Source organism: Chiloscyllium plagiosum, chromosome 3 (genome assembly GCF_004010195.1).
Source record: "Chiloscyllium plagiosum isolate BGI_BamShark_2017 chromosome 3, ASM401019v2, whole genome shotgun sequence".
Lineage (NCBI taxonomy): Eukaryota > Metazoa > Chordata > Chondrichthyes > Orectolobiformes > Hemiscylliidae > Chiloscyllium > Chiloscyllium plagiosum.
Genome location: NC_057712.1, coordinates 35,007,709 through 35,030,186, shown reverse-complemented (window position 1 = coordinate 35,030,186; position 22,478 = coordinate 35,007,709). Strand labels below are relative to the sequence as shown.

Genomic DNA, 22,478 nt, shown 5'->3' with positions numbered 1-22,478 from the left:
TTACAAGGATGTTGCCAGAGTTGGAGGATCTGAGCTACAGGGAGAGGCTGAACATGCTGGGGCTGTTTTCCCTGGAGCGTCGGAAGCTGAGGGGTGACCTTATAGAGGTTTACAGAATTATGAGGGGCATGGATAGGATAAATAGGCATAGTCTTTTCCCTGGGGTCGGGGAGTCCAAAACTAGAGGGCATAGGTTTAGGGTGAGAGGGGAAAGATATAAAAGAGACCTAAGGGGCAACCTTTTCACGCAGAGGGTGGTACGTGTATGGAATGAGCTGCCAGAGGATGTGGTGGAGGCTGGTACAATTGCAACATTTAAGAGGCATTTGAATGGGTATAAGAATAGGAAGGGTTTGGAGGATATGGGCCAGGTGCTGGCAGGTGGGACTAGATTGGGTTGGGATATCTGGTCGGCATGGACGGGTTGGACTGAAGGGTCTGCTTCCATGCTATACATCTCTATGACTCTATCTACGACTCTATGACTATGCCTCTGCATTTTTTCAAAAAAAAAGAGATAATCTAGGAGGAACCTCAATGTATCTCTCTCAGAAAGCTACTTTCTGTACAGTACCTCTCAGAAAGCTGCTTTGTTGGCAGCTGACATCAGCGCATGCGCAGAATGACACTGACATCAGCATATGTGCAGAACGGCGTGGAGACATCAGCACGTTCGCAGAATGAAGCGAGCAAAACAATCACTATTGGAATCACGGGTTAAAAGGGAACAAAACTCCAAATTAGGAATCTTTACTTTCTACAGTCAGTATAAAGACAATTAGATTGCAAATCCAGCAAGAATAAGAGAGACTAAGGGCAAGATGTCATTTGAGAGAGGGTAAATCAATCCAGCAACTCTTGGAATTTCCATCTCATAAAATTCCACTTCTTCCATAAACACGTTTCCCTATTCTTTCATTAACAAAAGGCACTTGTTGTGAACTTGCCACTGTTTTTCCTCCAAGATTGGCCCATTATTTCAACTACTTACCTCTTCCTGCCTCGAGACCTTTTTCCTTTCATCCATGCATAAAGCACTTCAGGTAATTTTCAAATATTAAAAGATGTGACGGTTAGTTCTGAAGGTTAGAGCCTGGTTCTAATAATGGGAGAAAGTGAAGACTGCAGATGCTGGAGATCAGAGCTGAAAAATGTGTTGCTGGAAAAGCGCAGCAGGTCAGGCAGCATCCAAGGAGCAGGAGAATCAATGCTTCGGGCATAAGCCCTTCTTCAGGAATGAGCATAGTTCTAATAATACCAAGGTCACAGGTACTTCGCCAATTTTGCTGGTTGCTAAGCAAGCCTGAAGGAGATGGTACTGTTGTAATTCACGGAGGCCTCCAATCTTACCCTATCCAACATTTGAAAGTGGAGAGGATGCCCCTACAGTTGTACAAAATTTTTCTCCATAACAAAGAGTCTGTGGCCACTTGCAGACTGTAACAACATTTACCTCCTCCACTCCTCACTATGGTTACATTTCTATTCATGACCAAGGCCAAGACTGAATTTTGCAATTACCTTTTTTTTGTCACATGTTCAAAGGTGAAAACTCCCATTTTTGAAATGATAGCCCTCCCCCTTAAACCTCCTTCCCTTATGGCCCTCCCTGGCACTTTGTCCCTGCACCCATCCAGCCATCCCAACCCTCCAGCATGCTTTTACTGCATCTTCAACAACAACTCAACCACAATCTAACTGACCAGAACCTTCTTCCAATTCCCACCCTTTCAGCTAACCAGCACTCCCTCTATCCTAACTACCACTACCTTCCTCCCCATTTCTTCACCCAAATGCATGACACCATCTTCATCTAAATTCCCTTACCCCAAAGATATGGTATGCTCTTTCCACATCCTACTCATCCCGGACAGCCGGACACACATCCTTGCCCACCCATTTCCCACCTGATGGGCAGCCTTCCTTATGCAACCAAAAGCTTGTCACTCTCTTTCACCACTCCAACTCCTCCCTCATCCAAATGCTAGAACGTTCCGCCCCTCTCTCACTGAACAACTGGGAGAAGAAGAATGCACCTTCCATATCCCCTCAGACAACCTGGAGCTCCAAATGCCCAGAGCCCTCATCCTACACCCTCCCTCTAAACTGCCCAAATCCATAATTTCTCACGCAGTGCCATCTTTCCCTGTCCTACATCCTCCCCAACACTATCACCAAACTGTCTGGCATTTATCCACCCTTCTCTCAACTGCTTTCCTTACTCTGCACCCCTATGTTATCACATTCTTCACCTCCTCTGCCCTCTACTTGCCCTAGCCATCTCTGATTGCCAGGACACAGTCAACCCCACCTGTCTCCTTCCAAATCAACCAGCAGCCTTCATACCTTGCCCAAATGCCTGCCTTTTTCTCTCTTCCTCCCTACCACTCTTTCACCCAAACGCTAGCTCCCTCTCCCCATTGCTGCTCTTTTACTAAAGACCTGGCGCATTACCCCCCTGTAAACATCTACCTCACCTGACAGCCCAGGTGTCCTCTTTCCTCACCCTCCACCCAACACCTTCTTCCCCAAGCAACTCCCTCACTCAACTGCAGTTTCCCCTTCTCTCACGCTCTCCACTTCATGACCTCTCAGCACTGTCTTCCCCTATCCTCTTCCTTACCTGGACACCCAGAGCCCTGTTTTCCGCCCACCACACCAGCCATCTCATTTTCCCTCAAGTGTCTAACATCCAGCACCCTTTGTCAACCCCTCCCAACATCATCCCATTCCTCCCTCCCATCCACAAACACCAACTCTCTTCACATCACACCAGGACCCAATCCCCTTCCCACCCAGGGCACACATCCAAATCTCCCATCATCTATTAACTTCAGCTTATCCAAAACTGTACTTTATATATCTTAACATTCACCAAGTATTTTTCATCCATCACCACTGTCTTTATGAGCCTACCTAGATTCAAATCCATATAACTGTTGCATGTTTCTCATACCCAATAAAAGCTCTCCACAGTTTTGTCTCTTTTTTTAAAGCTTCAAAACCTCCATCCTTGGAAATCTTGACTCAGAATTCAGCTTCTCATGTACTTCCCCCACATTAATGTTCCACATGTCAAACTTCTCCGAGACTTTCTACCTCCATAACCATCTTAAAGTTTTACTTTGCTAATCATGGCCAAGCTTTGAATGTTTTCTTCTTTGACTTCACACCTATTTAGTTCTCTGTGAAGCATTGTGGAATTTGATTTGAATGGCACTATACAAGCGATATTTGAGTTTTAATGTCCAAGACTTCCACCCTTATGTGTGTAGTGAACAAGCCAACAAGGGTACAGTACATACTAAATATATTAAATTATTAGATTTCTATATCACATTTCTTCTTTCTGCTACAGAAATGGTAACATCATGCTTTGGCACACAACCTACCCTTTAACCTGATCCATACAGCCTTCATTATGCTTTTTAAAAATCTGTTGAGCTTCTACCACAGACTTGCAATAACAGTATCGCTCAAGTGAATTTTAACTGACTCCCAGACATTTACTTTCAAGTAAATTCATCATTTTTATAATGTTTTATCACTGCATTAATGGACACAATACAAAATATCCTGTTTACTGTATAACCCAGAAGTGATTACATTCAGCTTTTGTCAAGATGACCTAAACCTAATCCCCTAAGATATAATCAGACAGCTTAGCCTATGTCACAAGAGACATTAATCTACCAACACTTTTTCTTAATTTCTTAGCATTCCATATTAGACTAGCACTTTGCTGTTCAAAACTGTTTTGAAGCCTGGGATTTCAATACACAACATATGATAGTGGTATGAAGCTTATTTAGACTTACAACATTACAGCGCAGTACAGGCCCTTCGGCCCTCGATGTTGCGCTGCCCTGTCATACTAATCTGATATCCACCTACACTATTCCATGTACGTCCATATGCCTGTCCAATGACGACTTAAATGCACTTAAACTTGGCCAATCTACTACCGATGCAGGCAAAGCATTCCATACCCTTACTACTCTCTGAGCAGTTTAGAAAGTGTCCGTTGCAAATCCTCATATACTTGAACACTTATTTACTATATATAGAATAACACCAAAAATTGTTTTACGGATTGGAGTGTTTATGTCCAACAAGACCAAATGACAATGCGAATAGAGCAATTTATAGGATAACATTCAGTGCAACGAGAATATTAAATTGTATTCTCCACTTTATTTCCAATACTTATGTTCTTACCCATGTCTTCATTACCTTGAACTCAAACAACTCGTATTCTTGCTGGACATCTGAGTTCTAACCGCTGTGAAGTCCAAACAATCCAGAACTCTAATATTCATCTCTTATCTCCTTATATATCCTGTTCACCCATGACCCACAAAGCCAAAAAACAGACGTAAAATATAATGAAAAGTGCTCACTTCTATGGGAACTAATATAAATATAACCATGAATTAATGGTCTTGGGGAAATGGCCATCAGTAAATTATACCAATCTTCACTGAACTGTTCTGAAATCAAAGCAGTAGTAAAATTACTATTGAAAACATAAATACATCTCGGTCAAAAGGCTGCATGTTTAACAATGTGCTAACTGCAGAAAAGTTCAGATTATGCTGCTACACATAAATTTACTTCATGAATGGAGTTTAATATTATTTTTACAGCTATTCTTCTGTTCTCAAAGAACATAATTTTATGCAATTATTTATTTAAAATGTGCTCACGTCACTTTTGAATGTCGCAGATCAAGAGTGAATAAAATAAAGCTGCCACAAAATTTTGCATTACGTTGAGCTTTGATGCTTCCTTTCCACCATATGTAAAACAGCCGACTGGGCAGGAAGAAACTTGCAAAGTATTTTCTGTTTTAGGTGCCCCCAAAGGCATTCTTCAGGAATCAGTCACAACTGCAGCTGACACTTTCCAAATGTGACAATAAGTATACAGGTATTGGGAATTTTTAATGGATTCTAACTTATCTTTGCATGCAATTTAGCTTCCTGGCTGTTTTTGCATTACGACTTTCATGCCTTCTGTTTGTCTTGATGCCAAATACACCATTACATGTAAGTTACCCAAATTTTCATTCAAAGTAACTGCAAGGCATGACTAAAGATGGAAATCAAAGTTGCTATCAGAGAGACTCAATTCCACCATTAGTTTTGCCAAAACAGCACTTCACTTTCTGCCTTCCCACTCAAATACACCAAGTAACTAGGTTCCTGCATTTAAACTGTAAATATGAAGTTAAGTCACCAAAAGAAACATAGTCAATTCATTTCATGTCTTAGCATTCCTTCAATGTGATTTTAAAAGTTTCATTTTAGTCAGTTTTTCTGGCACTGAAAATGAACTACATGGGTGGAATTTTACTACCTCAGATTTTATTTACTGATCAAAGTTTGAGTGTGGAATTTCATCTCTCTGATAGCAACTTTTTGATTTCTATATTTAGTTATGCCTTGAACACAAATTTGGGCAACTTGCGTATAATGGCATATTTGGCATCAAGGCAAACAGAAGGTGTGCAAGTCGTAATGCAGAAACAGCCACAAAGCTGAATTGCGTGTAAAGCTAAGCTAGAAGCTTATTTCCCTTAATCTTAAAAGACGCAACTTCATTAAAGTATGAAATTGCTATTTGTCTGCATTATTTGAAACAAGTATAGATTAATCAAGCACAGAAACTTCAAAGTGCAATTGCAAAGATTCTGCTGAGTACTGTGAAGACTAAGAAAATGGAACTATGAAACTACCATATTGAAAAGGCCAATTTTTGGTTCATTAGTGTCTTTTAGGGAAGATCATCTCCTGCCTTTATCCAGCTCAGCCCAAAAGGGACACCAAACCACTGCAATATGGTTGACCCTTAAATATTTTCTGAAATGGGCTGCAAGCCATCCATTTCAGTGCAATTAAAAGTAGCATAGATTTCATGAGAAAATTAAAATCCAAATGATTGGCTTGCCGTGTCAGTGTTAGAGAATCAGCTCCCTTGATTTGACAGGATAAACCCAAACATATATGGGTATGCAAATTCATTCCCAAAATTTTAGTTCCTGGTCAAAACATGGAATAGTAATTGTTGGAAAATTAGATGACCGCCTTCAAGTAGAATCCTGCACTGTGAAAATACCTTTGGTAGAATAACTATATCTATCCTGAGGGATTTGTTCGGTTTGATTCCTTTGAGCGTGTCTAAATTGGAGTCCAAGCCACAAAATTCTGCTTAGAGCATGTTCTACAATAATAGCAAGGTCACCAGCATTCTACCATTGAATACGTTGGAGAAATAATGTGAATATACTAACTATTTTGTGCTCATTTTTGATCCTATTGCAAAGCTTCAGGATTCCCATTTAATATTTTATTGCACTAAAAGAATATATTGGCATTGTTTGGCATCAGAACGTATCCACCATTTCCAACTTCTTTACTCAACAAACAATACTTTTAATGCATTTCGGAAGATAATGAAGGACTATTTTCAGTATGACTTTCATGAATGAACAATGCTAATTACTGGCAGGAGGGGAACTTAGAGCTATGCAAAAAGTTATTTACTGAACTTGTTAAAATATATGATCAGAAAACAAAAGTTATCAAGTGTGACTGGAGATTCTGTATAAACAGATTCACTAAACACAAGCACATGTCACTTCGAAATGTGCAGCAATAATTCCAATGCAACAATGAAAGTGTTTGGATGCGAGGATTTTGAAAAAGCATCATGCTGGACGTGAAATTATTGCACTCAGACTGAAACAAACCAAGTGTACGTTGTGTCTTACCAAATTCATATGTAGTCTCAAATGAGCATTGAGAGTTTAGTACTTGTATGCCATACAGATATCACTAGCGTAAGCCATAGCAGGTACAATCTATCATAGTTAACATCACAAAGATGTGTGATGTGCATAAAATACACTGATGTATGTTGGGCCATATTTTCGAGTTTGGGTACTAGTTCTCCAAATAAGGGTAATGACAAGTCTTATGATTATTTACTGAGATTAATCTTGAACAATAATTTATACAATATGCAGTTAAAACTCTTATTACGGTACCAGAAAGAATGGGATATCTCTATTACAATTATAAACATAATATGTTCAACATTTCACACAATATCTACATAGGCACAGTGAATTTGGTTTCCTGATTTACACAAAAGGACTACTTAAATAACTGAAAAGCTGACATTTAATTTAAACTTACTGAGTCTGTAATCGATAAACTGTACTAACATACAAAGGTGGCCAAATAGCTAGCTGCTAGGCAACCTACGGTTTGTTTGAATATTCCGGTTTACATTCAGAACTATTGACAAAACACAATGCTGACACTTCTTTTTACATGCAGATGCTGAACTAGCAATGTACACAAGTGTACCTAGCACTAACTTGTTTTCAAAGGCAAACTATAGCTTTAATACCTACCTTTTTGAAAATTAACAATTTACTATAGTGTTAGGTGGTTCAACTACTGAGGAATACTACTTTGAACTGTAGAATCATTAGGTCAAATGACCAGCGCAGAAATAATACAAATTTACATACCCACCGATATTAGACAAGATTTTAATCCACACGCACATGATCATTTTCTTGGTTTCTGGGTCTTCTAATACAAATGTTGAAAATAATTCAATTCAGAGAAGAGAGGCAAGGGATTTTACTATTCAAAAATTCCCAGGAGAAACAATTCATTAGGTGCAGCACAAGATAGTGATTTTAAACAACTTGATAACATGCAGAAAAACATGTCAAAACATTGAGTTAGAAGGCACATTTCAGAGAAAGACAAGGGCCAGTTTTAAAAGTAGGAAGGAAGCAGAGATAAAACGGTGGAAAATTACAAACACAAAAAATCTAGTGTTCAAGAAGTGTAGTATTACTACAGGAAAGCAAGCAAATTAAGATAAGATGGGAGAAAGTAATTCAGGGATTCTAAAACAAGATTTCTACATCAACTTACTTTGGTAGCCATCTTCAACAATTCTAGATTCTGGAACAATTTGCGCGGGTTGGAAGGTATCAAATGTAACCCCACTATTTAAGAAAGGAGGGAGAGGGGAAACTGTGAACTACAAATTTTTAGATAATTAATTAAAGGGTGCATTAACTACATACTTGTAAAGTCATGGTAGGACTATACAGAAGCATCTTAAATTTATACAAAGGGACTCATGCTTGACAAACCTGTTGAGTGTATACTGAGCAGAATAGATGAATGGAGGGTGGGGGAATGCATAAATATGGAGAATTTGGATTTAGTGTCATTCAGCATGGAAATAGACCGTTCAGTCCAACTTGTCCATGCCAACCAGGTTTCCTAAACTGAATTAGTCTCAAGACGGAGTTGACCCATATACTTCTAAAACTTGTATCTGCCTCTACCACTTCCTCAGGCAATTCATTCCTCATACGCAACATCCTCTGAGTGAACAAGTTGTCCCTCAGGACCCTTCTAAATCTTTCCCTTCTTACCTTAAACCTATGCCCTCTAGTTTTCAAATCCCCTACCCTGGGGGGGGGGGGACCTCACTTCATCACCTTATCTCGATGTCATGATTTTACAAACCTCTGTAAGATCACCCCCTCAGCTTCCATTCTCCAGGGAAAAATGTCCCAGCTTACTCAACCTCTCCTTGCAACTCAAACTCTCCAGTCTCGGTAACATTCTTATAAATCAGTTTTTCTTTCACCCTTTCCATAGCAGGATGATTAGAATGGTATTCAATACTCCAAACGCCTTGGGCGACTGTCTGTCTGAAATCTGCACATTCTCTTTGTGTCAGCATGGGTTTCCTCCAGGTGCTCCGCTTTCATTCCACAGTCCAAAAATGTGCAGGTTAGGTGGATTGGCCATGCTAAATTGCCCTCAGTGTCCAGAGATGTGCAGGCTAGGTGGATTAACTATGGGAAATACAGGGTGACAGGGATAGGTTGGGAGGATGGGATGCTCTCTGGAGCATCAGTGTGGACTCAATGGGCCAACTGGCCTGCCGATACACTGCAGGGATTCTTCTACAATTTTAAAAAGAAATGCAGACTCACAAATGTCTTGTTCAGACACAACATGACATCCCAACTCCAATATTTAATGTTCTGACCAATTAAGGCTAACGTACCAAATGCCTTTTTACCACGCTGTCTACTTGTGATACCACACTATGTACCTGCACTCCTCAGTCTCTGTTTAACACTCCCGAGGGCCCTACCATTAACTAATTCTTGCCTTGGTTAGTCTTCCCAAAATGCAACACCTCGCATTTAACTCAATTAAACTCCACCAATCACTCGTCAGCCCATTGGCCCAGCTGGTCAAGATCTCATTGTACTCTTAGACACCTTCTTCACTGTTCACTATACTAACAATTTTGGTGTCATCCACAAACTTATGAATCATTCCTCCTAAATTCTATCCAAAATTTTTATATAAATGAGAAAAAACAGTGGGCCTAGCAACATATCTCACAGCACACCTCTGGTCACAGGTATCCATTCCAAGCAACAGATCTATATCACCACCCTCTGTCTCCTACCATCAAGCTAACTTTGTATCCAATGGGCAAGTTCTCTCTGGATCCCATGTGATCTAATCTGATGAACCAATCTACCGTGTGGAATCTTGTCAAAGACCATGTAGACATCTACCACTCCGCATTCATCTATCTTTGTGGTCAACTCTTCAAAAAAACTCAGTCAAATTTGAGAGACATGCTTTTCCGCACACAAACAATGTTGACTATCCCGATTCAGTCCTTGTCTTTCCAAATGCAAGTAAATTCTGTGTCTTATCATCCCCTTCAACAACTTGCCCACTATTGATATCAGACCAACTGGTCTGTATTAACTGGTGTTTCCTCACAGCCTCTCTTAAATAATGGCACAACATTAGACACCTTCCAATCTTCTGAAGACTTTTGATAAGGTTCCATTCAAGAGGTTGCAAAGCAACAATACAGTACACAGGATTGGGTGTAACAGTTAGACAATGCCTGTTGACAGTCCCAAAATGCTCTCAATACGCATGTGCAAAACGTGCACATGCAGTACATCAATCAATGACATAATTTCATCCCATTCACTCATATTTATTACGCACATTTAGATGCTGACAGGTTTTGTTTCAAACTAACAGAGTGTGCATACACAGATCATCCACATGCGAAATGTGAAGCTTTTGTTGGGTGTCAGGAGATACAGCCCAATGGTTATTTTAATCAACCTTTTGAACATGTTTTGACACAGAGCAGATGGAACATCAAGACAGCACTTCTTGCCTTGGGGTAGGCACTTACCACTGTCCCACAAGACTTCTAATTTTGAAATCAACTTGTTTAGACATGTTATGATACACCACGAAAGCAGGTGGAACTTGTATACAGATCGGCTATACCAAAGGTAGGGACAGTACCAATGTACCAAAAGATCCTTCAGGATTGCCATAGATTGAGAACTGGTTAATGAGTAAAACACAAGTCAATAAGAATAAACAAGTCATGCTCAGTTGACAGACTGTGACTAGTGAGGTACCACAAAGATCTGTGCTTGGACTGATCACAATCTATAATGATTAGCATGTGAAGCCCAAATGTAATATTTCCAGGTTTGCTAACAAAGAACTAGACGCGCATGTGCATAGTGAAGCAAATGCAAACAGTCTTCAAAGGGAGGCAGATAAGCTTGAGGAGTAAGTAAGAACATGGCATACAGAATGTAACACAGAAAAAAAAAATGAAACTTTTACATTTCTGTTGCTTTTCCACAAGAGTGGAGAGTGTTTAGAGTCATAGAGATATATGAAACAGACCCTTCGGTCCAACTCGTCCATGCCGACCAAATATCCTAAATTAATCTAATCCCATTTGCCAGCACTTGGCCCATATGCCTCTAAACCCTTCCTATTCATATATATACCCAAATGGATGTAGGTTTGCTCGCTGAGCTGAGAGGTTCATTTCCAGATATTTCATCACCCTACTAGGTAACATTTTCAGTGGGCCTCAGGCAAAGCAGTGTACATGATTCCTGCTTTCTATGTTTGGGTTTCTTTGAGTTGGCGATGTTATTTCCTGTGGTGATGTAATTTCCTGTTCTTTTTCTCAGGGGGTGGTAGATGGGGTCTAACTCGATGTGTTTGTTGATGGAGTTCCGGTTGGAATTCCACACTTCTAGAAATTCTCGTACGTGTCTGTTTGGCTTGTCCTAAGATGGATGTGTTGTCCCGGTCGACGTGGTGGCCTTCCTTATCTGTATGTAAGGATATTAGTGAGAGAGGGTCATGTTGTTTTGTGGCTAGTTTTCTGCCCGTTTGTCCAATGTACTGTTTGTTACAGTTCTTACACGGCATTTTGTAAGTGACATCAGCTTTGCTTGTGGTCTGTATAGTGTCTTTCAAGTTCATTAGCTGCTGTTTTAGAACAAATGTCTTTTGAATGTTGTAACTGTACCAGCCTGCACCACTTCCTCTTGCAACTCATTCCATACACGCACTACCCTTTTCATGAAAAAGTCACCCCTTTGGTCCCTTCCAAGTCTTTCCCCTCTCACTTTAAACCTCTGTCCTCTAGTTCTGGCATCCCCAACCCAGGGAAAAGACTGTCTATTTACCTTATCCATGCTCCTCATATTTTATAAACTTCTGTAAGGTCACCCTTCAGCCTCCGATGCTGCAGCAAAAACAGCCCCAGCCTATTCCACCTTTCCCTGTAGCTCAAACCCTCCCATTCTGGTGACATTCAAGTTTCACAACATCCTTCCTCTAGAAAGGGAACCAGAATTGCACACAATATTCCAAAAGTGGCCTAACTAATGTCCTTTACAGCTGCAACATGTCCTCCCAACTCCTATACTCAATGGCCTGACCAATAAAGGAACGCATACTAAACACCTTCTTCACTATCCTATGTACCAAAGACTCCACTTTCAAGGAATTATGAACCTGCACTCCAAGGTCTCTTTGCTCAGCAACACTCCCCAGCACCTTACCATTAAATGTTTTTGTTCATAAGTTACTAAAAACCAGTAGTAAGTAGTAAAAAAAGGTCACGTTTCTATTGTGTAGAGCCTTGATGAGACCGCATTGAGAGCATCATGTGCAGTTATGGTCTCCTTACCCAAGGAATGATATGTAGTTGATAGAGGGCCTTGTAATGCAGCGGTAGTATCCCTGCCTCTGGGCCAGAGGCCATAGTTCAAGTCCTACCTGCTCCAAAGATACATCAAATACAGCTCATTAAAAATATTCATGTCATGTGCATGGAGGGAGTGTGACAAAGGTTTAGCAGGCCGATCCCTCGCATGGCAAGAATGTCTTACAAGGGAAAATTGAAGAGAATTTGCTGGCATGAATTATCTGGCATTTAAAAGAATGAGTGGTGATTTCAGTTAAAACAATTCTTTCAGAGCTCAATTCTAGAGATATAATAGAATCCCTACAGTATGAAAACAGACCATTTGGCCCAACAAGTCCACAGTGACCCTCCGAAGAGTATCCCACCCAGATCCATTCCCCTATCCTATATTTCCCGTGACTAATGTGCCTAACGTACACATTCCTGAACAGTATGGACAACTGAGCATGGCCAATTCACCAACATGCAGATCTTTGACTGTGGGAGGAAACTGACATAGATACGAGGAGAATGTGCAAACTCCACTCAGACAGTCACCTAAGGCTGGAAACGAACCTGGGTCCCTGGTGGGGAGGCCACAGTGCTAATCACTGAGCCGCCCGAAATGTGTTGCACTTGGTGGAACATTTTAAATGAGGGGAATGGCTTCAGAATGAAGATGAACACCATTTAGGACTGAGACAAGGAGGCATTTCTTCACCCAAAGGAAGATGAATCTTTGGAATTCTCTAGCCCAGAGGACTGTGAAAGCTTGGCCATCAAGCATGCTAAGGACAGAGATCATTAGAATACTAGATATTAAGAATAGAGGAATGGAAGGATAATGCAGGACATGCTAACAAGTTAGGTCGCATAGCCAAGATGCCAGATGGCCTACTCTTGCTCCCATTTCCTACATTCCTCACAGAAGTACAATCTGAAGAGAGCAATAGGATGCAGCGCTATGCAAACATGGATTGGGAATATCAATCTTAATGAGTTGATGGTTGATGAGACCCGAGGTCCCACTTGTCTACAGGTAGACATGAGAAATCCTGTGGAATTATTTTGAATGCCGAGTACTTCTCCCAGGGTCAACATCCAACACAACTAAGTTGATCATTTGATTACTTCATATGGTACATTTCATCACACCAAGGGCTAAGTACCTCGAATATACCTGAGCTATTTTAAAGTGCTTTGACGTCTTGAAGCTTCTGGAGCAATAACAGAAGTCGAGGTAATGTTTCCACAACGCAGAAAACAGACTGGCTTCAGCTTCAAGGAGTTTCTTAATTTTTTGGATATCAGCATCGTATTTCTTGTATTTTCTATTCTGATTCCAGGAGCCCCCGCCAATTTTTAATCCAAGTTAGAGAAGAGAATAATGCTGAAAAGTGTTTAATTGTTCATACTGTCGGACAGACAGAATGACAGCAGCTCAGCCAAGAACTGCTGCAGGAACTGAAATGCCCTGGTTAACAACAATAAATGTCAAAGTAACACGAAATGAGTTGAAGGCAGTTTAAGAAGTCCCTAACATCCACGTGCGCGTAATTATCTTTTTAAAGTTTTGCCTGACCACGAAAGTGCAAATACAGTTTCAAAGGGAGTAACTAAAAACACACACATATGACATGGTACTGGGTCATGACGGGAATGACAGTCAACAAAATGAAAACAAAACTGCCCTTACCACTTGCCGAGAGCCCAGAGCCACTTAATTGAGCCAACGTGATTGAAGAGTGAAAAAAAACTCGGAATGTTAGACGGAGTACACATCACAAGCTAAGACCACCTCCTCCCACTGCTGCTACTACAACTATTAGTCCTACTGTTTCACTCTGGCCTAACATGGCGGCAGCACAGATGTGTCTTTTCCCGGGAGACGAAGCTCCTCCTCCTCCTCCTCCTCCTCCCTTCAGTACCGCTCCCTCCCTCTCCCCAAACACCCGAGTAGCACCACAGCGCACGCGTCAGACACGTTTGAATGGGGCGAACCCGCACGCAAGTTCGGAAGGAGGATGGCGCGTGCACAATGCTCACTGGATAGCGGAGATGAAATAGGCTTTACTGTAGGCGGGAAGGACGCGACGCATGCGCGGTAGGCTTGCTCTGACTCGTACTGTGGCGGCGTGCTCGCGGGGCAGGTTTTGTCGACTGGGTGTGCGCGCTCGCCCCCGTCCTCCAGTTGTCCGCCGTCGGCGCAGAGGAGGAGGGTTTGATGCTGCCTGACTTCGGCGGGTCGGAAGGGTTAGGGTGACTCATCAGCAGCTCCACACCCCTCCCCTCAACTCCGAATTCGCGACATGGCTGCCGTGTGGAGAGCTCGTATTTTCCTGGATTGTGTGGTTCGCTTCTCCGACCGAGAACTGCAATAATCTCCGATCGTTCAGCTCTGTCAGGCTTGGTTACTCTCCGGGAGGTCGGCAGGCCCTTTCTAAGATATGGTAAACACGGCAAGACGGCGGCGGTGTTCCCTCCTCGTGTGTGTGTGTGTGTGTGAGAGAGAGAGAGAGTGGGTGGGTGACAGGGCGAGCCCGCGGCTGCACTCACTGAGGTGGGGAGGAGGAGGAAAGGTGTGTGTGATCCTCCAACCTGCTCATTACTGACCTGCAAAATCACAGCTCGGCTGGCCTGCAACCCATTCTGGCTGTTTGACCTCTGTTTTTTAAAGATACATAATATAAATATGTATAAGACGATAGGGCATCGTTATGAGTAAGATGGGGTGGCAACAATTCAAAACCAATCTACTTGGGAGCTGAATGCCAATGCAGTAATTCTCTATTTTAGTTTGACAGCCCAGTGGATTGGTCTCCCCTGTTAAACTGTTCCATTTTCTTAAAAAGAAATGCAGAGTGTGCCAGGGAAAGGCAGTGAAAGAGTTTCTGACCTGCCTCAGGTGATGTGCACTGATTGTGATGATCTGAATTAAACGTGTGCCCACAGGATTGGCACATCTGTCCCCAAGTTGCCAAAACAGGCATCTCGTGTCCTTCAGTTCTGATGCATTTTCCATGTCAACTATTCTTGACTTTGGAAGCTGCCCAAATAAAACAGGTTACAATATTTTACCTGTCAGTCAGGTGAAACTGCAGAATGCCTTGATGTAGATAACTGTCAGTGAGGTAGTGTAAGATATTGTTGATTTAGAGTGAGAGATCCATAATGATGATTTGTAGTAATTTTTTTCTCTTAAAACAAAAGACGAAGCGGTTTTAAAATTTAAAAGGTTTGTGTTTTATAAAGGATATTGCGGACTGCAAATGCTGGAGAATCAGTATTGGGGTCAAGCAGCATCTGAGGAGCGGGAGAGATCGACTCTCCTGCTTCATGGATGCTGTCTGATCCGCTGTGCTTTTTCCAGCACCACACTTTATCAACTCTCGTATTTTATCAACCAAAGGATGACCCAGCCAAAACGCTGATATGCAAAACAAAGCAGCAATCTGAAAGTTGGATAGTTCCAATATAACTTTAATGCTTTCTTTTCACAGATCTAAAGCTGTCTATTGCAAAAAAAGTAAGCACTTTCCTTTTTATTTAACAGTTTATAATAGTGTAGTTTACTAATAATATAGTTTGCCAAAGTTTTTTGTCACATGGTATGACCATGAGATGAATAGATTTTTATCGTATACATTCTGGCGATGCTTGCAGCATGAGCTGAAAATGTGTTGCTGGAAAAGCGCAGCAGGTCAGGCAGCATCCGAGGAGCAGGAGAATCGACGTTTCGGGCATGAGCCCTTCGGGAATGAGGAAAGTGTGCCAAGCAGGCTAAGATAAAAGGTAGGGAGGAGGGACTTGGAGCGTTGGAAATGCGATCGGTGGAAGGAGGTTAAGGTGAGGGTGATAGACCGGAGTGGGGGTGGGGGCGGAGAGGTCAGAAAGAAGATTGCAGGTTAGGAAGGTGGTGCAGCCTCTCCGCCCCCACCCCCACTCCCACTCCCACTCCGGCCTATCACCCTCACCTTAACCTCCTTTCACCTATCGCATTTCCAATGCCCCTCCCCCAAGTCCCTCCTCCCTACCTTTTATCTTAGCCTGCTTAGCACACTTTCCTCATTCCTGAAGAAGGGCTAATGCCCGAAACATCGATTCTCCTGCTCCTTGGGTGCTGCCTGACCTGCTGCGCTTTTCCAGCAACACATTTTCAGCTCTGATCTCCAGCATCTGCAGTCCTCACTTTCTCCTAGATGCTTACAGCATAACAGACTGTCTGATGCTGTTGCTTATTTGGCAAATTTTGAAAATAGTAAGTTAAAAGGAAGTATTGTGACTTCAACACATCAACCAAAATGAGTATTTTGTTTTCTTAAACTGCCCCATGATAATGGACAGTACCACTCCTCATAAATACTGTACTTAAAATATCCCAGATCTGCCATTAACTTGGTCATACAGATGTTCTTAGAATGGTAATATGATGTTTGTTGGTACTTTCTCAATCTAGTGAATTTTTGTTTTATTCTTTCATGGGATGAGGGCATTGCTGGCTGGGCTGGCATTTATTGCCCTTGCCTAATTACCCAGAGGGCAATTAAAAGTCAACCACATTGCTGTGGGTCTGGAGTCACATGTAGGCCAGACCGGATAAGGATGGCAGTTTCCTTCCCTAAAGGACATTAATAAACCAGGTAGGTTTTTTTTCCAACAATCGACAACTGATTTATGGTCATCATTAAACTCTTAATTCGAGATTTTTATTGGATTGAATTTTTCAGTCCAATTGTAGGATTCAAACCTGATCCCTGGAATATTACAGTTGAACATACCATTGCAATGATAATACCACTGGACCATTTCCTCCCTTTGATTTAAATTTATAATTGTCATAGAATCAGCATGTAATTAATCTTTTGATTGTGCAATGATATTACTATTACACCACATCATCCCCCTATGGTATAATAACAGCTGATTGCTACACAAATCACTAAAACGTAATGCACACGGATACATTAAATAATCAGAAAGGTTTATGGCATATTGGCCATTCTATTAAGTTTCCCTACAGTGTGGAAACAGGCCATTGGCCCAGCAAGTCCACACTGACCTCTAAAGAGTAACCCACTCAGACCCCTTTCCCACTAATGCACGTAACACTATGGGTGATTTAGTATGGCCAATCCACCTGCACATCTTTGGATTGTGGGAGAAAACTGGAGCACCTGGGGGGAGTTTTACTTTAAAATTGAAGGCTGACCTTAGATGCACAAGGCTTTACTAAAACCCCATCTGTAGGAAATAAAAACTAAAAGAACTACGGATACTGTCAATCAAACAAAAACAGAAATTGCTGGAAAAGCACAGTAAGCCTGGCTGCTATTGTGGAGAAAAATCAGAGTTAATGTTTCAAGTCAAGTAACCCTTCCTCAGACACTTCCTCACAACATTAACTCTGATTTCTCTCCACAGATGCTGCCAGACCTGTTGAGCTTTTCCAACAATTTCTGTTTTTGTTTCTGTTGCACCTTATCTGTAGTGTTGCTTCCACATTGTGCCCAAGAGAAGGTACGTTTGTCTTGGAATTGTCGTCCCATTTCCCCCCTCAGTCAAAGCAAAACACTCAGAGAGACAGTATAGTTTTATCTCCTTCATCTTTATTCCAGGCCCTGGAAGGCGAGAGAACAATCACCCATGTGCACAGAGATATGAGTTCTCAGTCTTCTTTATCGAACAGCAGTTTCTTAATGAATTATATAGTCATTTACAGGGAGGAGCATCCAGATAAGGCAACATTAATATTGATTGGATGACTGTTACAATCAGCAAGTGTCAATAGTAAAGATTAAGCCATCTGTCATTACATAATGAATGTTTTTAACCTTAACTGGTTCACATAATGAATACTTTTAACTTGTTAAAACTGACCTTACATACTGAATTCTTCCAATATTGTTAAATGACTATACATAATGAATGCTTTTCCACCTTATTAAGCCATTACCCTTGCTTCCAGCACCCCATTGTTAACTGCAGGTTCTTACCTGATCTGCGTCATGCTCACCTCAACCTCTTGTTTCACTAAATTCAAAACTTAACTCTTTCCCTACTTGCTTATACCCCCCCAAACGTTCTCAGAATGGCCACAAAATAAAGTTATTGGAATCATTTCAGGGCTTAAAGCGTTCCTAAAAGATTGCATATACTTGGCTTGAATTGATAAATGTGTGAGTAATCTAATCAAGCATTTAAAATTATTAAATTATTCCAGTGGGCAAATACAGAAAATACTGTTTCTGCTAATGAGGGGATGTATAATAAGAGGAATATTTTATTAGAGGAATAGGCCATTTTTGAACAAAAAGCATAGAAACTCCATAACTGCTCTCACCAGACGCTAAGAATGCTACATCAATTTTGGATTTTCAGACAGATCAATTAATTTTTCTTTGTTCAGTTCACGTATCAAGTGATAAAACAGAAAGGCAGGTAAATGGAGTGATGATCTGTACCACAGTTCCAGTCATAATATAACTGAATGCTTGAGCTAAATTACTTACTCTTATTCTTGTGTAACAAATCTGCTTTTGAATCAAGACTGCCAGTTCCCTGAAGAGATGATTTTAAGTAATTCAGGTTAGTAATCAAAACAGTCAATTCATTATCTTTATTTGATAACTGGCAGTTTTAATTTATACCTAAACAACAAGATAACTCATGGCAAAATAAATACTTCAACAAATAATATGTAGTACTTAATGTTTGTGTTCTGTGTTGAATTGCAGACCCAGTACAACACACAAGACATTGAGAAGAAACTTAATGTCTGAAAAGTAGAATGTGACTAAGTTATTTATAAGAATATTTTCAAGTTTCAAAAATGTTTAGGATCACTAAACTTTTAAAATTCCTTTCAATTGTATTTATGTTAACAAGTTTTTATATTAGACTGGTGGGACAGACTTTTGATTGACAGCCAATTATAAATATGAAGTCCATTTCTGGGGTTCCCCATGTCATGCATTCCCAATCTTTGCAACCATCCAGGAAAGTGAGAAAGAAAATAATTTGCTGAGGTGAAATATTTTCTCACGTTATCAATTTGGTTGCTTAAAATTACGGGAGGTAACACTAACAATAGCAATGCCTCTGATTTACTCCTTGCTCAAGTTAAATTTTGGGACCAATCTAATGAAATGGGTCGATAATAACAATGCTATTAAGATATTCAACCATTTAAAGGAGAAGCTTTATTTTGAGCAAACTGATTGTAATAATGTGCTGCAATATCTGTGAACTACTCTTTGAATAAGTTGCAATAAGTATTATAATGCTTTTATATTCTAGTAGTGAAGGATCACTGAAACATGAAAGGTCAGTGCAGTGTGGAATTTAAGAAAGAAGGAACCTGCATTTATATAGCATCTTAGGAATTATTTCACAGACAATTAGAAGTTTTGAAGTAGCATCATTGTTTGAAGGAAATGCAAAAACCAATTTGCTCACAACAGGACCCAAAAGATGTATCCAGATAATCTACCTTAGTGATTTTGATTGAGGTATATATGAGAACACAGAGAAGTTTTCTCTTCAAACAGTCCCATGATATCATTCGCATCCACCTGAAAAGATTGGGAGAAGTGTTTTTTTTTTATGTAGATCTGAAAGATAGTACATCTGACAGTATGTTTTGGATTTAGATTAGATTACATTACATTACATTACATTACATTACATTACAGTGTGGAAACAGGCCCTTCGGCCCAACAAGTCCACACCGACCCGCCGAAGCGAAACCCACCCACCTACATTTACCGCTTACCTAACACTACGGGCAATTTAGCATGGCCAATTCACCTGACCCTGCACATCTTTGGACTGTGGGAGGAAACCGGAGCACCCGGAGGAAACCCACGCAGACACGGGGAGAACGTGCAAACTCCACACAGTCAGTCGCCTGAGGCGGGAATTGAACCCGGGTCTCAGGCGCTGAGAGGCAGCAGTGCTAACCACTGTGCCACCGTGCCGCCCACGGTGCATAATTTTAGTTGATGAAAGCCAGTGATTGATTAAGTTTGTTTGGTGTTTTACTAAAGTGCTGATTTAAGCCAGTAACAGATTAAGTAATAGATGACGAAAATGGCATGATTAGCTCATCTCTTCTGCCTTTTCCTGTGGCAATTATGCTAATGTGAACCTTGAAAGAACTCAGGTTTGCAGTGAGAGATCAATCTCCTACCACAAGACAAATGAAGTGAAAGAGAGGATTGGGACTTAGAATTTAGCCTCAAGAACTATTTCGGGCAAGTACTTAATTTGACTTGAAATTGTTCATTTTGAGGTATTATTTGGTGATTTACCAATGATCAAATTTAGTTTAAAGAACTTCACAACAGCTAAGTACACTGTTTAAAATGGATGTTACTTTTCTATTAAAGTTTGCTTATTGTAACAAGTAACATTGGAAGTTGCTTTTCAAAATGAATAGTGCAGAACTTTGAAAATTTGAGTAAATTATTAAAATTGTAATATTAGTTACCTTTCAATGATTTGAGGAACAAACATAGATATGGCTTTAACATGTGCAGACCACACTGGCAACTCTCAACTCTGATCACAGTTCCAACATTCTTTTGATTTTTGTGTGGTTTAGATTGCTAGAAATTTATAAATAAGTTGTTTACATCATTAACCAGCCTTTCTGTAGGTTCCTGTTGAACATACATCTCTCATTGTGATCTTCCCCTTCCAATATTTTTACAGGTCTATAAAACACAGGTGTATATTTGTAGGTATTAGCCATGTAGCATTATAGTTCAAGAGATACAACGTGAATAATCAGCTCTTTGTAATGTTTCTGTCATGTAAGTTATTCAAACATTAATTATATTTTCTGAGCTTTCTGCTAAAAGTGAACAGTAGGAAGACTTGTAATTTGGATTGATTTATTCTCTGTCAGCATGACCATAGTTAAGATGGGTGAGTGTGAACCATTTATCCTAGGCTCCCAAGTTCCTTTCCCACTGTAGATACTGCCATTACCTGAGTAGCAAGCATAGCTACAGATCAAACAGGATGTCGTCAAAACAATCAGCATCAGGCTGAAATATGAATTTTCCTGGAATCTTGAGTTTTCTCTGCCCTAGTTCATGAACCCATTTTTTGAGAAAATCATATCCCCTTCTGAACTCCTCCCAATTTTATATACTGGTGACATCACTCTCCAACCAGAGAGAGATTATTTTTCAATGGTTATCATAAAATTGGAACAGACTCTGATTTCAGGACTTTATGAGAGTTAAGAGGAAAAGGTTAATTAAAATGAGGCATACAAAGAATGACTGTCTGTACACTCAATGTCAGGGTAAATACAATGTGTACCAAAGAGTAAGGGATATATAAAGTTTGAAATATTGCAGAGATCAGTTTGGAAACGATGACTGTACCTTGGTGAAGAACCCAACGACTGGATTCTATCCATGTGCTGGAGTCATTGCAGTGGCTGGTCTTCTCACTGGGAGGGATAGGAGCTGAAGGAACCTTTTACTTCAGATGTGGTTTTGTGTGTGCAGCAAATGAGGAGACGGTGACACTGTGCTAATGTCACTGGACTAGGAATCCAGAGACTTCGGCAAAAGTTCCCTGGATATGGTTCAGATCCAGCCGTGGCTCATGGAATTTAAATTGAAGAACTAATCTGGAATATGAAGCTCATCTTAGTCATTGTGACCAGGAAACAGTCATTGCCAAATGTTGGCCCCAAGCTTGGATATTGATCAGATCTTGTTGCATGTGGAAATTGAAATGGATTGTAAATTGTTGGATCCCTAGCACTGATCCCTGAAATACTCCACTAGCTGCATTGTGCCAACCTAAAAATTACCCATTTAAATTTGATTGCCTGCTTTCTGTTAGCTCACCAACCCTTGATCCAACCTAATATGTTAAAGTATATGTAGTAACCTTTAATGAGTCCCTTGATGAAATTCCTTCTGAAAATTCAAGTCCAGTACATCCACAAACTTCCCTTTATCCAAATCACTTGTTACTTCTTCAAAGAACTCAAATTAATTTGTTAAAGATGATTTCTCTCCTCGTTGATTGTACCTGATCACTTTAAGACATCATGATGATTGAAGGAAATGGTGGACGGAGTGTAGCGTGGATCTTGCAGCTGTTCGTGAGATTCAGGCTTATTTCCAGATATACTTCTAGATTTCTTACAGTTATTACCATCTTTAAAAGACATTTAGATAAGTACATGAATAAGAAATGTTTTAAAGGATATGGGCCAAGTGCAGCCAGGTGGGACTAATTTAGTTTGAGAACATGGTTATCGTGGATTAGTTGGATTGAAGGATCTGTTTCCATGCTGTATGACTGAGATGGAATTCAGAGACTATACGTGAGAACTGTTCGGTAAGGTG

The 22,478-nt window shown here is 40.6% G+C and overlaps 2 protein-coding genes across 11 annotated transcripts in view; one reads left to right on the top strand and one right to left on the bottom strand.

Moving 5' to 3' along the window:
• Positions 1–13,996, bottom strand: part of LOC122542185 (serine/threonine-protein kinase ICK-like) — an 80,219-nt gene extending 66,223 nt beyond the window's left edge. Inside the window, exons 1-2 of one of the 3 annotated variants that reach the window (XM_043679640.1) lie at positions 13,799–13,996; positions 7,959–8,032 (exon numbers count right to left, since the gene is read on the bottom strand). The gene's annotated coding sequence lies outside the window, so the exon portion shown is untranslated. The remainder of the gene's footprint in view (positions 1–7,958; positions 8,033–13,798) is intronic. The other 2 variants (XM_043679635.1, XM_043679648.1) reach the window with 2 other exon arrangements.
• Positions 13,997–14,285: 289 nt separating this feature from the next.
• The window catches only part of fbxo9 (F-box protein 9), a 94,345-nt gene continuing 86,152 nt past the window's right edge, over positions 14,286–22,478 (top strand). For 2 of the 8 annotated variants that reach the window (XM_043679689.1, XM_043679680.1), the window contains exon 1: positions 14,286–14,552. In XM_043679689.1, coding sequence (XP_043535624.1) covers positions 14,550–14,552 — 3 coding nt within the window. In that variant the 5' untranslated portion in view covers positions 14,286–14,549. Of the gene's footprint in view, positions 14,553–15,602; positions 15,629–17,523; positions 17,620–22,478 lie in introns of those variants that run through there. The other 6 variants (XM_043679670.1, XM_043679660.1, XM_043679725.1 and 3 more) reach the window with 5 other exon arrangements.